The sequence below is a fragment of the Siniperca chuatsi genome, linkage group LG7 (genome assembly GCF_020085105.1).
Source record: "Siniperca chuatsi isolate FFG_IHB_CAS linkage group LG7, ASM2008510v1, whole genome shotgun sequence".
Lineage (NCBI taxonomy): Eukaryota > Metazoa > Chordata > Actinopteri > Centrarchiformes > Sinipercidae > Siniperca > Siniperca chuatsi.
Genome location: NC_058048.1, coordinates 10,256,188 through 10,271,374, shown reverse-complemented (window position 1 = coordinate 10,271,374; position 15,187 = coordinate 10,256,188). Strand labels below are relative to the sequence as shown.

Below are 15,187 nucleotides of genomic sequence, written 5' to 3'. Positions count from 1 at the left end.
AGACACAGATGTGAAAAGAGTGGTCATTATATTATCTAATTTGCATTGTTCAGGTGCCATAGATCTGTAAATACCTATTTATGATTATAGTTTCAGATGCAATAAAATCAAAGTTGGGTTAAAGGTAAAGTTGAGACAAAAATGAGATCAGAAAAAGTAGTCCAGATGTACTTACAATGCGGTCTGGAGGAGGTGTACTTCGAATGAAACATTTGATTTGTCCTTTTTCTCCATGTAAAGCTTGCTGAGTCTGTGTACTGGAGATAGTCGGTGGCCCTGAAAAAGTCATAAAAAAGTTGGAAGATGAGTCACAGAAATTGAAACATGAATAATTAAATTCATTTTCAGTTTCAGGTCATATGACAATTCTGCTCAATTGAGTTTTTGTGGTACATTATACTCTAATTGCTCTCCTGTTCCAAGCAGTAACACCTGAAGTGTTCAGTAATTTGGGACTCCTGGGGAAGATTGCATTGCGGTGCAATATGAACACGCCTCATACCTTGGTACAATCTACACAAGGACACGCCAGGACTGAACGAAGGGCATAAGGGGGGGCCCAGACCTCATTCTGGATCAAGAAATTGTTGATTTATGGCTGGCTTGATTTCTCCCATGGAGATAAACGTCGCTGGAGAGTGCTACAGCAGTTCTTTGGAGCCTATTCACAACTACACAGATGGAAAGAGAAAAAATGCCATCATGGGGAGATGACACACTTGTGTCAGTGTATGTATTTGCTTGCTGTAGATTTGATCCCAGAACCAGGTTAGAAAATAACTAACATTAAGCACCAGCTCTCTATAAATACACAATCCAAAAGAGAGAATGGACATCCATCAAGTATGTACATGTATAACATTATGTTTTATCTTATATTGTTTTTCACTGTTCATATTTTAACTTTAAATAAACCTTTTATAACCTCTAAAATTCAGGTTTCTCCCAAAATAAGTTTGATTAAACGGAATGGCTTTATTGGAATTATAAACTATGTAAACATTGTTGGTTCAATCAACAGGAGCTGCAAGTATGGACTTCAAGCCAGCATGTGTTAAACCTTGGTCAGGCTACAAGATCTTGCCTGACAAGGGCAGCTCAGCCTAAACGACTGGTCTGCTTGCCATCTGGTCTGGAGGCTGTTCACACCAGGTGACAGCACTAATATGAAGACAAGATGTCACACCTGACCCAATTCTGTCTTTCAAGTGTATTTTCCCTTTGGTCCTGAAGAGCTCACAGTAAGTGAAAGAAACTGTCCATAAAAGCAGTACAGAAGCAATGGTTTATTTAAATAGATGCAATTACAATTCAATAATAACACTATAGTGGAGTTTTGTATGTGATCCAAGCATTTTTTTATATTATTTCATATATAATAATTCCAAATTAAATTGCATAGCAGTTTACCAAGAGTGGTATGAGGACAGGTGTTAATCTGGATTTTATGTTTCATTTAGATTTTTCTGAGATTGTGTATGATTTTGTGTTCATTTGTCTTATGCTGTTTGTTATGTAACTGTAAATTTTATGATATAATTTTTCTCTGTTCTTGCTTGGCTGTTCCCACCATCACTCAGCAATTTCGAATTTGGACCTCCTCACAAGACAGAAGCCCAACCAGACCCAGCTCGACATCATCAATCATTTCTGAAAAAATCATGTGGACATAATTCAATTTGAAATAATACACAAACAAACTGACATAAAAGCTGGGTTTCTGAAGAGATGCTGCCACAAAAATAACACAAGGAAAGGTTTCCATCTTAAAAACCTGTTAAAATAAAACATTAAGCACGTCTCTAGTGATGGTTAAAGTTAAGAATGTGGGTTTAAGGGGGTGGCGAGTGAGGCAGCTTCTTGATTAGTGAGACAATTCGCTTCTCTGCCAACTTCCCTCAAACTCCCGCTCTCTGACGATACATAATTGCAGTTTATTACCTGTCTCTTATTAAAATTAATTAGCATTTTAATGAGACTTTGCCAGATGGTGTCTTGGTATGCAACTGGAGTATGCTGGAAGGCTGCTACTGCTGCAGAATGAATGCTGCAGACAATGTAAGAAAAATATATTGATGTTCCCCTTCTTTCACTGGTTTGACAACATTGAGTGATAATATTAGTACAGCATGTATGTGCTATAGTTCATTTAAGGACATTTTTATGTGCAGTGTGCATGGACTAACTTGTGATTAGGAGATCAAACGTAAGTATGTGGTTCGTATGAGCTACAACTGTCAAAACACTGCACGATCAATTGCTTGCAGGCTGCTAAAGGCCTGGTGTGGTGTGGTAGCGGCTGGGGAGGATCTATTCAATGCATCAGAACTGCAAATGAGGAATACAATTAGATAGCTTTATCTCACAGACTCAGCCTGGGTTGAAAGTGTGTGTGTGTGTGTGTGTGTGTGTGTGTGTGTGTGTGTGTGTGTGTGTGTGTGTGTGTGTGTGTGTGTGTGTGTGAGTACGTGTTTGCTACTCACACTATGTGATCAGAGCACAAACAATTGGTAGCGGGGAGGTGGGTGGCACTACAACATCAATGTTAGCAGCAGGGGAGGTAATCAAAATGTTGGCCACAATCTTTCGCTCATTCATTTGAGGAGGTGTTAACTCTGGAGTGGACATTGCAATATGATTACACAATATCTGTGTGGGTGTCAAAAGGCCAGGGCTTCCTAAATTGAGGCCTCCACTTTGAACAAAAGCTTGACAGTACGTCAACGCACCTCTTTTGATTTCTCTGTTTTCTTTTGTGATAAAAGAGAGCCCACAAAAGCTACAGGACAACTGAAACTGAAGAAATCCATGGTGTGGAGATCCTGTCTATATGTTGAAGCTGCCAACCAGAGTGTAAATGCATAGCCACTTGTTTAAACATTTGAAATGGAAAACTCTGATGATGCAAACAAATAGTGGACACATGATTTCCATAAGATTATTGCTCCAATGAAGATTTTGAATATTAAACTCTACAATATAACTCTTATATCTTATAACTCTTTTAGTTGTATCACACAGCCCAGTCACACTGTAATGTGTCCACGCATAAGAGAAAAGTGTAATAAGATACAATTTGGTTAGTGAGAGAGAGAATATTGTTAATACGTGGTTACATTGCTAGTCTATATACTCTGTGTGACTGTAAGGCTGGGGGAGAATCTTTATTGCTAATATTAGAGTAATCTTCCTGCTGTTATATTTCAACTCTATATTACTGCTATATTACATTAAAGATGGGGTATGCAATTCTAATCCAATACACGTTTTTTTGTCAAATTCAGTGAATAGCTCCTCACCGTACACTGGCATTTGTCATGGTATTGGATTTCACAAATAATTTCATCTTCATCGCTAATTGGTCAGCTGAGGTAGCCATCATGTTTAGCTTCTGCAGAAATACACACTTTACTACCCTGAATGCTCTGACAGCCTCACCACATGTGCCTGCATTGGCTCAATACATCTTTACAACAGGACATGCAGTGTGAGCCATACTGTCTTCACTTCACACTGTGAAATACATTTACAGTAATAACTCAGTACAGATGGCACAGGCCAGAAACAGTAATAATTTTATTATCTAGCCACAATTGCTTTATCCAAATTTGCAACTTTTGAAGGGTGCTGAAAGCACAATTTCAGTAAGTATTTACAAAAAGAGTCTTTGCGGTATATGGTCACATTAACAGAACAACATAAGAAGTATGATTCTGCCTCAATAACAATATACACAATTATAATACCACACTGGAGAGCCTCTTGCTTGCATTATGAATACAACTATCTATTTTAAATAGAAACAATAGTCTTCAAGTGATTAGCCAATGCAATGTCAACAATTGTGTTTTGTGGAGAACATTCTTGAGGAATGAAGATGAGATTGCTTTACAATACATTATGAAGGATCTTATTTGTTCTCAATGGCAAATTCATGATGCCAAACACATGCCAATGACAAGGACATGCAAAGACACAACAATATCATAAATAAATCCTTGATAATATTAATGCGTGAAAAAAAGTTGTTTTGTCCTATAGTTTTAAATATAAGGTCCAATCCCTCTCGGTTAACAGGTATATTTTTTAGCAGCCTTTATTTACTGAAATTATATCTGTAATGTGAGTTCCTAATTATTTGACCAGATTAAGACCCCAGTTGAAACCCATTGATTATTGTCAGTGGGAACTGATTTCTAATGTGCTGGTTGTTTATTTCTAGACTTCCTTTCCACTTAATTGGTTGTACCAAGGAGGACAACCATTATGCCCTCCCTGGACAGACAGAGGACACCTTGGAGCTCTTGACCTCAAAGCTGTTGTGCTCCAAAAATCACATGAGCCTGTGTGAACAAGCCTAAACTTCTGAATGAACCATCTTGTTAGAAAACTTCACCCCAATCCTAGCTTTTTTAACTTGGTAAGGGAATAAGTTAAAGATATTTTTCACACATAAAAAAAATTGTCTGAGCTGAGTAGAGACAGTGCATGTAACAGGTACATATAATGGTAAAAGTGAGTTCAAAGTTTTCCACAAAGTCTTGCAGATCATATTTTACTCTGCTTAAATTTAGCTGGTCAGATGAAATGTGTTGCATCTTAAATGCAGTTTTCTCCTTCATTAATTTGCACTTTTCTTTCCTATACGGTGTCATTTCCAGTTTAAAGAAGGCCGGAATGCTAATTAACTAGGCACATAAAGGCTGTCTAGAAAGAGAAACAGCAGAAAAAAAGATCTATAACAAGACAGTGCTCTGTGGGATATTGGGGGATTCTCCAGCCCTCCCCCTCCCTTACTGTGGTAATGGGCTTTCTCTCCCTAGGCTGCCCAAGTACTGTATGTGTGTCATTATACATACTGCTTTGCCCAAAGACACACACACATACTCACAAACTCAAATGGCTGAACAGAACTACCCACACTTGGATATATTAATTAGTATTGCATGAATATATGGACCTTAAGTATACACAAGCTAAATCCTTTCAAGCACGCCAGAGAACTTCTCTCAATTCCATCGTCTGCAGGACTGTAAAAAAAGCCATGCATTTTTATTGTATGCTATATAAATAATCACACGCATGAGCGTGCACAGCCCCTCTTCACATGAAGCCACATGACGACCGCATATGGAATTCTGAGGAGCTTTCCATTCTGAAAATGTTTGACTAGAGTAAGCAATATGTATCCATTAGTGACTTAAATGCAAACTGTCTCCCCTGCTAGCTGTTTGATTATAATTAAATTACATTCTTCTCCAGGGAAAGCAGGAATCCTCATGTCTATGTGGTATCCCACAGTGGGAGCCAGTGACACACAACGGCGGAGAGGAGAGAGACAGAGGGAATCACAAATTATAAACACATGTAATTTAAATGATGGCATTAAGGAATTGGGGGATAACCGCAGAGAAAACAAGCAGCAAAGAAACATTCAAATGTGCAGTAGACACCATTGCATCGTGAATACTTGCACAACATTGCCTGTTATTTACTGTATCGTGGTCATCCTCCCCAAAAGCTTGCTCATCCATTATGTTAGTTATTCATTGTCAGAATCAATTGAGTCCTGCTGACTGTCAGTGATGTCGGGCTTATTAGCTGATGAGAGGTAAGGAGCGCTCACATTCATCTACAGTTGAGACAGTGGCATAGGACAATCAATGAACCTCAGGAGAGAACCTCCCACACGCCATCACTTCAACCGTAGTGTTTGCACGTTTGACAATCTGATTCGCCTTAAGGACCGGGTAAGAAATGATTCAAGATTCCTCATGTGGTTTGGAAAAAAGAGAAGAATTTCAATTATTCAGAAGGGTAAAAAGGAAGGAGGCTTTTGAATGTCAAATACCAATTCAGGCAGGGAGGTGCAAGACGGAAAAGAAGAGAGGAAGAATATGAACAAATAAAGACTAGAAGACATCCAGAACTTGCTTGAATTAAGTCTTTAGAGACTAAACAAACATGCCATTTCAGCTTTGTTGTATGTTTCCCAGTGTGCGCAGAGTTGTGTTGTGTTATCAATCTAATCTTTATTAAAACAATCCATCTTCTTTCTCTCATGGCATCATTTTCGAAAACAACACAATCTCAATAGTAACATGAGCAGAAAAGAGATGCATCAAAATAAACTGCTACGTTGGATATTTTGTATTCTGTTTACATATAAGGCTGCAGAAAGGATGCCAGTATAGGCAGTATAGCTTGCTTTCAACAGAATTTGAGACAATAGAATTAGTCATGATTTTTCCTTACGCCTTTTCTGCCTTGATTTCAACCGAATTCCTGGCTGAGATGGATGGGGGGGGCTCATTGCAGTTCAGAGAAAGTCATGGCTCTGATTTTGTGCTGGAGGGAATACTGGTATCCCACTCTCTCTGATATGCAAAGCTAACGTCTAGGTTTTGAAAAGAAAATCTTTACACACACTGTTCGCTACTTGATGTATCTTCATCCCCAAATCAGCACCAGTTTGCTTACAGGCAAACTCTTTTGTTAGCTTTTGAAATGTGCAATGATACACTGTCAGCATTAACTCAACATCATCTCGCCAGCTTCTTAAAACCCTCTCTTGTTTTGTTGTTTTTTTCTTATTGGCCCAGGTTTCTCTCACATGAACATGGGGGAAAATAAGAGACATGCAAATTCCACAACTAAGAACCTCTGCCACACCGAAGCATGCTCCCTGAATATCAAGCACTGATAATGAAGTCATTTGTTTGAGAGTTGCCCGGTCTCCCACCAAGGCTGGTATTCATTAGTCAGTCAGTGCCTCAGAAAAGGCAGCTTCCCTGTGACTCATGCAGAATATAATTAGCATTTAGGTACATTTCACCTGTTTATGAGATGTGCGACCATATCTTGACAGGACTTACCTTTGTCAGGAAAATTTATTTGCATGGGCAAGCTACGTGCCACATCCTTGTGCTTTGTGCTTTGTGTGTGTGTGTGTGTGTGTTTCATGGCTTGTGTTTTGTTACTATACCCCTGTATATATGTCTGGTAAAATTAACCGTGTCCCCAAGAAACTGCTATACTAAAAAAAGGACTACATGAGAGAAATAAAGCTGCATATTCTGTTGGAAGTTTTACAGACGGAAGGCTTTTGTAAACCACAGAGGAGGCAGAATACTGACTCCTGTGACAAATTGCTTTCTTCTTGCCACCGTTGACCCCAGACCTCAAGATTCACACTTGTATGTGCATGCATTTGAAAACTTTGTGGGTGTGCATCTAGGCCTATTTGTGTGAAAGACAAGAAATGTCAATAATACAGCTTACCATTGACAGTGAGAGAAACCTCCTTCTCCCCTGCTCCTACACGTGGGACCACAGCACGACAAACGTATTTCCCAGCATCCTCCTGTCTCACAGATTTCAGAGTCAGGAGGTTCTCATTGCTAAGAACCTGCAGCAAAAAAAGCCAAAGATCATCAAATGCAATGACAGCAAAGGCACCTTCGCATCTGAGTTAGCAACTAAAAGGCAGCTCTATGGGAAAAAAGAAAGTCAGCACATGGACCATTTATTACCTTAAAGGGCACCTCTCCTCAATTATTAAAATCCAATTTAGGGTCTGAGCTCAGTGGAGTAAAGGGGTTGGCTTTGGCCTTTGATGTTGACAAAAGGAAAGGTGAAATGAAACTGAATTCGTGGATCAAATCAACAGATCTTGTGTGAGAGCAGGTCACCTAGAGGCTGGGACTATAATGGCCTCAAAACCTTAGGTCTTAGTGGACATTTTTCAAAGCACATGACTATGACATCAAATAACTACCCAAAGTACTTTGAATAGGTCATGGAGGTCCTGAAACAATAGAATGTGTCAAATACAGGCTTTATCAGAGAAAAGCAGCTTTGAATCTATTGTAAGCCACAGTATGTGACTGTTTATAAATCATACTTGGTAGCAGTGCAACTCAGTATACTCACCACTCCAGATCCCCTCTTCATCCACACTATGGTAAGAGAGGGATTTCCTGTCCAGGCACAGTTGAACACAGCGTCTGATCCAAGGTCCACCTGCAAGGACTGAGGCTCTGCAGCCATGCGAGGACCGACTGTTGAAATAAACACCATTAACTGTCTATGATTCATCCATAATGAAGCATCAGCTGCGGTGGCACCAGCTCTTGGAGCTCAGCGTCAAAATATAGACAGTAAAAATCCATAACCATGCATTATCACGTTGCTGGCATTACTGAAAGGCAGTCTTCCTTAAGAAGCCACTCACAGTAGACGTCAACATTGCGGCTGATGTTGGTGCTGCCAAGAGGGTTGGTAACCTCGCAGGAAACGGGTTCTGTAAAGAAGGAGTGGTCCACAATAACCTCATATGTGTCTCCAGAGACCTCCTTGATTATACTTCCTCCTTTGGCCCACCTGGTGAGAGGATTAGAAGGTAGAGAAAGGAAAGATGGAAGAAATGGAAAAATGAAGGAAAAGGGGAAAAGGCATTTAGACAGGTTTTCACACCTCCTTATGTCAATAGAATTCTTTTGTGTGAATAAATCATAATTCTGGGGCAGGTTCTCTCTGCAGGCTTCAGCGTATTTTTGTGGCAGCCCTCCATGCTGTGACAAGCTCCCTGGCGACTCAGAGCAGACAGCACGTTTCTCATTACGCCAGGCAGAGAGTGCAGCACAGAGTGCCAGCTAAGAAAAACAAATCACAGAATGACAAATGGGTAGCTCCCCCCACCTATGAAGACGTTGGTTGACACATACTGTATTAAACGCAACAGCTGATGTTAATAAATTGACACGGGATCACATAAAGAACATCTGTTTGTGTTTGTGAATGACAAGCTTTTGTGACAGGGATTCAGACACTCCCGTCGTGTTTACGTGAGACTTTTATGATGTCACGGGCCACGACGTCTCGCTCTGCATGGTGTGGATGGCTCTCTGCTGCTACAACAGACAAGGCCCATTTATAAAAGTGAAGCGAAGGCATCTGTGGATGTCTTGGGTCTCTTTGGAAAATTTAGACGGTGCTGTGGGACACACAATGCATCATGCATTTAAACGCTGCCATCCTCCACAATAGAGATGTGGCTGCATGCTGATGTAGCAAATGAAAACAATGACAACAGAACCGGAGCCTGTCTCCATTTTATATTCCTGCCAGTACTGAGAGCAGTTTTCACGGGATAGGAAACTCATTTGTTTTCCATGACTAAGCTGGCCCCATGCTTGACTGAAATGCTATCATTTAAATGAGAACAGATTACCTCATTCAATCGGTAAGTGAAGTGAAGCAGAATTCTAATTGAGCTTCATGGGTTTTTTTTTCCAGCAGTAGATCTTTTCAGAGTTGTGTTCTTGTGTGACAATGATACAGCTGAGAGCTCTGCAACACCTGTGTTTCCAAAAATGTTGAAAATAAGGCAGACGGGTGCTTTTGGCCTGTCTGATCCAGTGGTAGTAGTATAGTGTCCGTGTGTCTGTGTGTCAGTGGGTATGAACAGATGCATACCCTTGATAGCCTTGGGACAGGATAGATTATGCACACTTTATATGTAGTCTCATTCTTTGAGTAGCATATTATCATATCCCCAAGATATTAGCACAGGAAATCATGTGCATGCTGCATATTGAAAGATTAAAAGAATGTGAAAACCATTATGTTAATGATGATGACTGTTGATGTTCATAGCAGTGTGTCACTGAATATGAATACCATTATGAATGTTTCCGCTGCTGTTTATATGACGATGATGACAAAGATGATGATGACGATGATATTAATTACACTGGTGATAGTTCTGGTAATCATGATGAAGACTATGATTAGGATGATGACAACAATGATAATGATGAAGAGAAAAAAAAAAGATAATGATGAAGAGGATGATGATGATGAGGACGATGATGACAACAAGATGATGATGCTGATCATGCTATGAATTACACTGGTGATGAGTTCAAAGTTCACTCTTGACGTCAGCTTTGACAAACCAATCTCTCCTCAAGGTTCATTTAATGGACTGTTCTGGAGTTTTCAGTCATATAACATGATCTTCATCAGCAAATGGAGTTATCCCATTTGTTCAAATTTCTATTTTCTTACCGAGCATGTTGGAAAAGTTGAGTTTCAAAGTTAATTCTTGCTCTTGGAAACAGCAGCCGACAAAACAATCTCTCGTCAAGGTCCATTAAGTAGCTGTTCTAGAGCTTTCGGTCACATCACAAATAATAAAAAGTGCTCAGAAAAAGTGGCCATCTGCATTTCTTCATGTGATCACATCTCCAAAGTGGAGGATTTTACTTTAATAATTTCGGGCAGTAGACAGCTCAAGTATGTCATAAAAATATGTCAGCCATTTCCTGGTGCAAAGATCGTGAGATGGCAGCCATCTTTGGACTAAACGTTTCTTGGTGTAGCTGTAAGACCACGCCGCAACAACTTGCACTGAATTTCATTTAATTCTAACTGTGAATCAGTATTGACAAGTAGTAAAGTTGAATATCTGCAGTTCTATGACAACTGGGTCAGGCCCCATTTGCTGATGGAGATCATGTCATATGAGTAAAAGCTCCAGAACAGCTACTAAAGGGACCTTTAGGAGAGCTTGGTCTGTCATACATTGGTTGTGATAATCATGACCATTATGATGACGATAACAATGATGATTGATCCATATATATTTTAAAATGTCACTGTTTCCACCTGCACTTTACCAGCTCATACTGTAAGAGTTGTAACAGGGTAAGCACAGATGTTTGGGCAGCCGGCTGCTCCCGAGTGGAGGTTGAGGCTGCCAGGTTTGGGAGCCCTTGATAGTGTTAGAGGGAGCAGAGACAGAATGCCGTCGTCCGCAGGGAGCTCTGTTGGTGTTCTGGGCCTTGTCCAAGACTCATGTCTAAACATAGCTGGCCCAGGGTAACACAAACACCTGCATTCCCTTTGGGAGGTTAGAAGGGCCAGCGCAAGCTTACTCAATAGCTGACTCACTTTACACTGCTGTATCCTATTCAGGGATTTGATTCAGACAAAGGGTGTTGTACGCTCGAGTGTATCTGTATGCGATTGTGTGTGTGTGTGTGTGTGTGTGTCTATGTGTGCAAGCACATGTGCGTACAAGGTGTGTGTTTTTGCGTGTTCATGGGTCTGTAAGCTAACAATGTTATACAGATAAACAGGTCTGCCGTTAATGGAAGCGAAGGACGAAGGAGACGTGGAGGGGAGGAGAGTTTTGTATTTGCTGAATGTGATTAAAGCAATAAAACAGTAACAATTAAATTAGGCAGGTATCTGTGCCATCAGCATCAAGACCCACAGTAAATCAGGCCCCACAGTTATTATCAGCATGGTTAAGCACAGCGCAGTGCAGTTCCATTCCCCCTTACATGCCTATTGAAAGTGATGACTGTTGATTTCTCAGTGGAATATGAAATAAATATGCAGGTTTAGTAATAGCATACTGTTATTTCGACAGACATAAATTGCAGAGCCAAGGAATTTAAGTTCTACAGATATGTACCTATATGTACATACTATCGATTTGAAAACAAAGACACAAAGTTTCCTATGGATTATGCCATTAAACCTGAAAAAAAGCAGAGATAACCCCAGAAAGTTGGGAATAACCTTGAAATGTCAGAAATAACCAACTTTTTGGGGGTGTTCAGGGGACTTTTTGTTGGATATTCCTAGCATTTTTCTTAACGTTTCAGAGTTATGCCAGACTTTTTGGGGTAAGTACAGACTTTTTATGTTTAGTCCCAACTTTTCAGGGTAATTTCCATCTCGTCAGGGTGGCATTGATTTGTGTGTTTGCAGGAACCGTGCACATTAATCTAAGCTGTGAATTACTGAACCAATTACATTTTAGGTGTTGCACCTAGGCACTTACGTTTTTTTTTAAATAGTAACACTATAAAGTAACAATTCTTTCTTTCACACATTTAAAGGACGCCTGGTGGCAGCTACTGCAGGCATAAGAATGTGGCTAAGGAATAGTAGCTTTGTCCAACAAAAGACAATGGCATGTATCAATTAGCTAGCTCCAATGTTTGCAAAGAAAGAAGGTATGGTGATTGTAGTGTCAGTCAAAAGCAAATAAACAATCTAGCAGTAGCAACAACAACAACAACACTGAGAATATAAGTGTGGGGAGGACTGGGATGTTATTTACTGCAGTGCCATGTGGGGGATTTGTTGGCGCTCTGTGCATGGTTGTATGTGCAGACGAGGGACCTGATTTGCTTTGTTTATTATTCTTTCTCTTCTCTCTGGTGGGTTCTTGTTTGGATCTGAGAAAACCCTCTGTGTCTTCATCAGAGGGTGGTTGAGTGATTGTGATGTATGCCAGTTAGCCCTCCTACCATTATAAACAGTAATGAAGATGTTCTGACCCACTCGTCTTCCCTCTCAAAGAGGATTGATTCCCTGAGTGCAGAATGAAACACATGCCCATTACTCTTACTTCATTCACACTTTCAGCCCCACTTTCATCTTATCTTCCAACCCCTGCCTCCACACCAAGTCCTCTCCAATCCCCTGACTTCCTACTACCTTACTCTCCCCTTGAACTGTGTTCTGACAAAGGTTCAGGTATCTGTAGAAATATATCTTATTTCCATTTCCACGTTTAAAGTCAGATTTAATGAACGGGTGTGGCAATCACGAGGGGTTGTAGGCAGCAGAGAGCACCATGCCTTTGACTAGTGCCCCCACTATCTTGGGTCTGTGTCTCAAGTGTCAATTGAATTGGAGGATGGCAAAGTGGCGCAGTGCACATTGGGAATGGATGGCTCTCTCGAGGATGGAAAAGAGGCCATCCGTCTAAGAACTAGTCTGTCCTTGTGCCGTATCTGATCTGGGGTAGACAGAGTGTATTAGCACTGAAAAATGGCCCCACACTGCTTGACCAGCTTCCTGCTCTCCTCTGTGATATTGCTCTCTAGAGGGGGAATTTGTGGGGGACTCTCCCTAGTCGAAGCCTCTCAGGCAAGCATTATGAGGCCCAAAAATCTCCTGTCTACCATGCCCTGCACTCCAATGGTGCACGGGAGTCCTGAAGCGCTTGTATAAATTGCAGATAAATCTAAATGGGAGACTATGAAAGTGGAGAACTGGTGGAGAGTATAACCTTGAAGTATCAAAAGTTATTAGTCTGTGTGGATATTATTTAATCCCACAGTGGATTGTGTCAATGATAGAGAGCCAGACAGCAGAGAGAAAGCGAGAGAGAGGAGAGAGAAGGGGAGAAATAAATTACATAGTGGGAAAGTGGAAGTTTTAGTCTCTTTTAGCTTCAACCTCCAACCTTTTTTCATTCTGTAGTTTGTCAAACTAAGAGAAAAAGTCATCTCAACTGCCACTGCATTTTAGCACTTGATACCCTGGGGAGAAGTCTGATTCTAGCATTGATCCAGTTTCATAACAATAGAGGTTAAATCCCTTTGCAGGTGCAATAGACATCCTGTCTATGCTGTGCACCTACACAATCAAATACAAACCTTGTTTTCCACAATATCACTGCTCTCCCTCCTCCTTTTCTTTTTCAAAAGGGCAGAATCCATCAAAAAGGCAACATCTCTGTTTTGCCACCTGTGAGTGTGTTGTACATCCATTTCATTTCCCAGTACCATTACAAGATTCAGAGTCGGCCGAATCCCTTTGCTATCGATTTCATTCCATTTATTTTTCACTGGATTTTCAAAACCTCCCACACAGAAAACCACCTCTTGACAAATCACTTCAGTATTACACTTCTAAAGGGCCATGCAAGATTTTATGAGAATTATTACTGCCCATTTTGTTGTTTCATCAAAATTACAGATTTAACAAGAAAAAATACAAAATCCAAGTGCAATTGAGAATGTGCCTATCAATAAGGTTTAATAAACAGAGGAAATGGGTGAGAGGAATGCAGCTTTTCATACTGTTGAAGAATGATGCATTAACGTTAGGAAAACCACTGCACAATGAGATGTTGTCACAAGGGAGGCTGTTTTGTCTACCAAGTTATTAGTCTATTTTGTTGAATTTTTCATTTTTGGTCTAACTTGATTTGATATGTGCCAGGTTATATTTCATATACAATTTTCAGTGGGTTTGTGAAGTTGTTTGACCATCAACATATGTCCAAGACTTTCATGCAGGAAACCACAGTTTGTGCCCCTTCACAGTCCCACAGTTGACGTTTACTGTTTTTAGAAACCATTAACCACAATCTTTCACTAACCTTAACCAAGTGTTTTAGTAGCATCATTTACAACAGAAGTTCAATTGGAACTGAAATAACTTTTTGGTCAACAACCTTCACTGAAAACATCTTCTCAAAACTGACTGGATGGCCCTCACCCATGTTATGTAGAGTAATCTTTAAGTCATTCCAGTGATTTTCAGTGGCAGTCACTGAAGAATCTTCACATTTTTGTTGTAAAACTGTATCTCAGTGGCGATTTCCCAAACATATTATTTCTCCAATCTGTAGTCTTTGGAACTTTAGAAAGGCAATAATGGTTCTAAATACACTTAGGTCTCTTAGATAAATGACCTATGACTTATGAGAGTGAAGATCTGTGTTTCCATCTTTCCTCACAACGGAACATATCTACTCTTGGAAAATCCAATTTTTGGAACATTTGAGCTGTTAAAAAAAAAAAAAAATACAATAAAGCAAAAATAATAACTGCATGAGCTTAAATTCAAACTTACAGTATGCACTGTAGGCAATATTCACACTACTGTTTGACACACACATAAAAACCCTAGCAGACCCCTGGGAGGAAACCTGCCTTCCTACTGTACACTGTGGAGCACAACCCAATCTCAGAAAAGCTGTAATCTTGACAGCTTCATCAGATGTCATGCACATTATGTTTCCAGCTTTCCTCCAACACACTGATGGACATTTAATGTTCAAGGGAGATGATATGACCACAAACCAAACAGCTACGCAACAAAGCGCTGTATTGCTTTGGTGCAACCCGGTGGAACATGACAAGGTTTCCCAAATGATTTTCCTGAGGTGTATTTTCATAAAATTTTTCAGCATGACAGTGTTTTATTGTTTTTCTTTTCTTCATATGAAAGAATGGGCAGATATAATGGTGTCATGGCATCATATGAAGGTGTCTGGCAATGATTAATGCTATCAGCAAGTGTTACATTTGATCTAATGTGAAAATGTATTTTCCACCAGAAGATTAGAGAAGACCTCATTTAAAGTTAA

At 40.0% G+C, this 15,187-nt stretch overlaps 1 protein-coding gene across 12 annotated transcripts in view; it reads right to left on the bottom strand.

Annotated features, from left to right (window-relative positions):
* kirrel3b (kirre like nephrin family adhesion molecule 3b) overlaps positions 1–15,187 on the bottom strand; it is a 162,332-nt gene that overhangs the window by 14,997 nt on the left and 132,148 nt on the right. For all 12 annotated transcript variants that reach the window (XM_044202829.1, XM_044202828.1, XM_044202821.1 and 9 more), the window contains 4 exons: positions 8,234–8,382; positions 7,933–8,060; positions 7,282–7,408; positions 176–276 (listed from right to left, as the gene is read on the bottom strand). In XM_044202829.1, the coding sequence (XP_044058764.1) occupies positions 176–276; positions 7,282–7,408; positions 7,933–8,060; positions 8,234–8,382 (505 nt within the window). The remainder of the gene's footprint in view (positions 1–175; positions 277–7,281; positions 7,409–7,932; positions 8,061–8,233; positions 8,383–15,187) is intronic.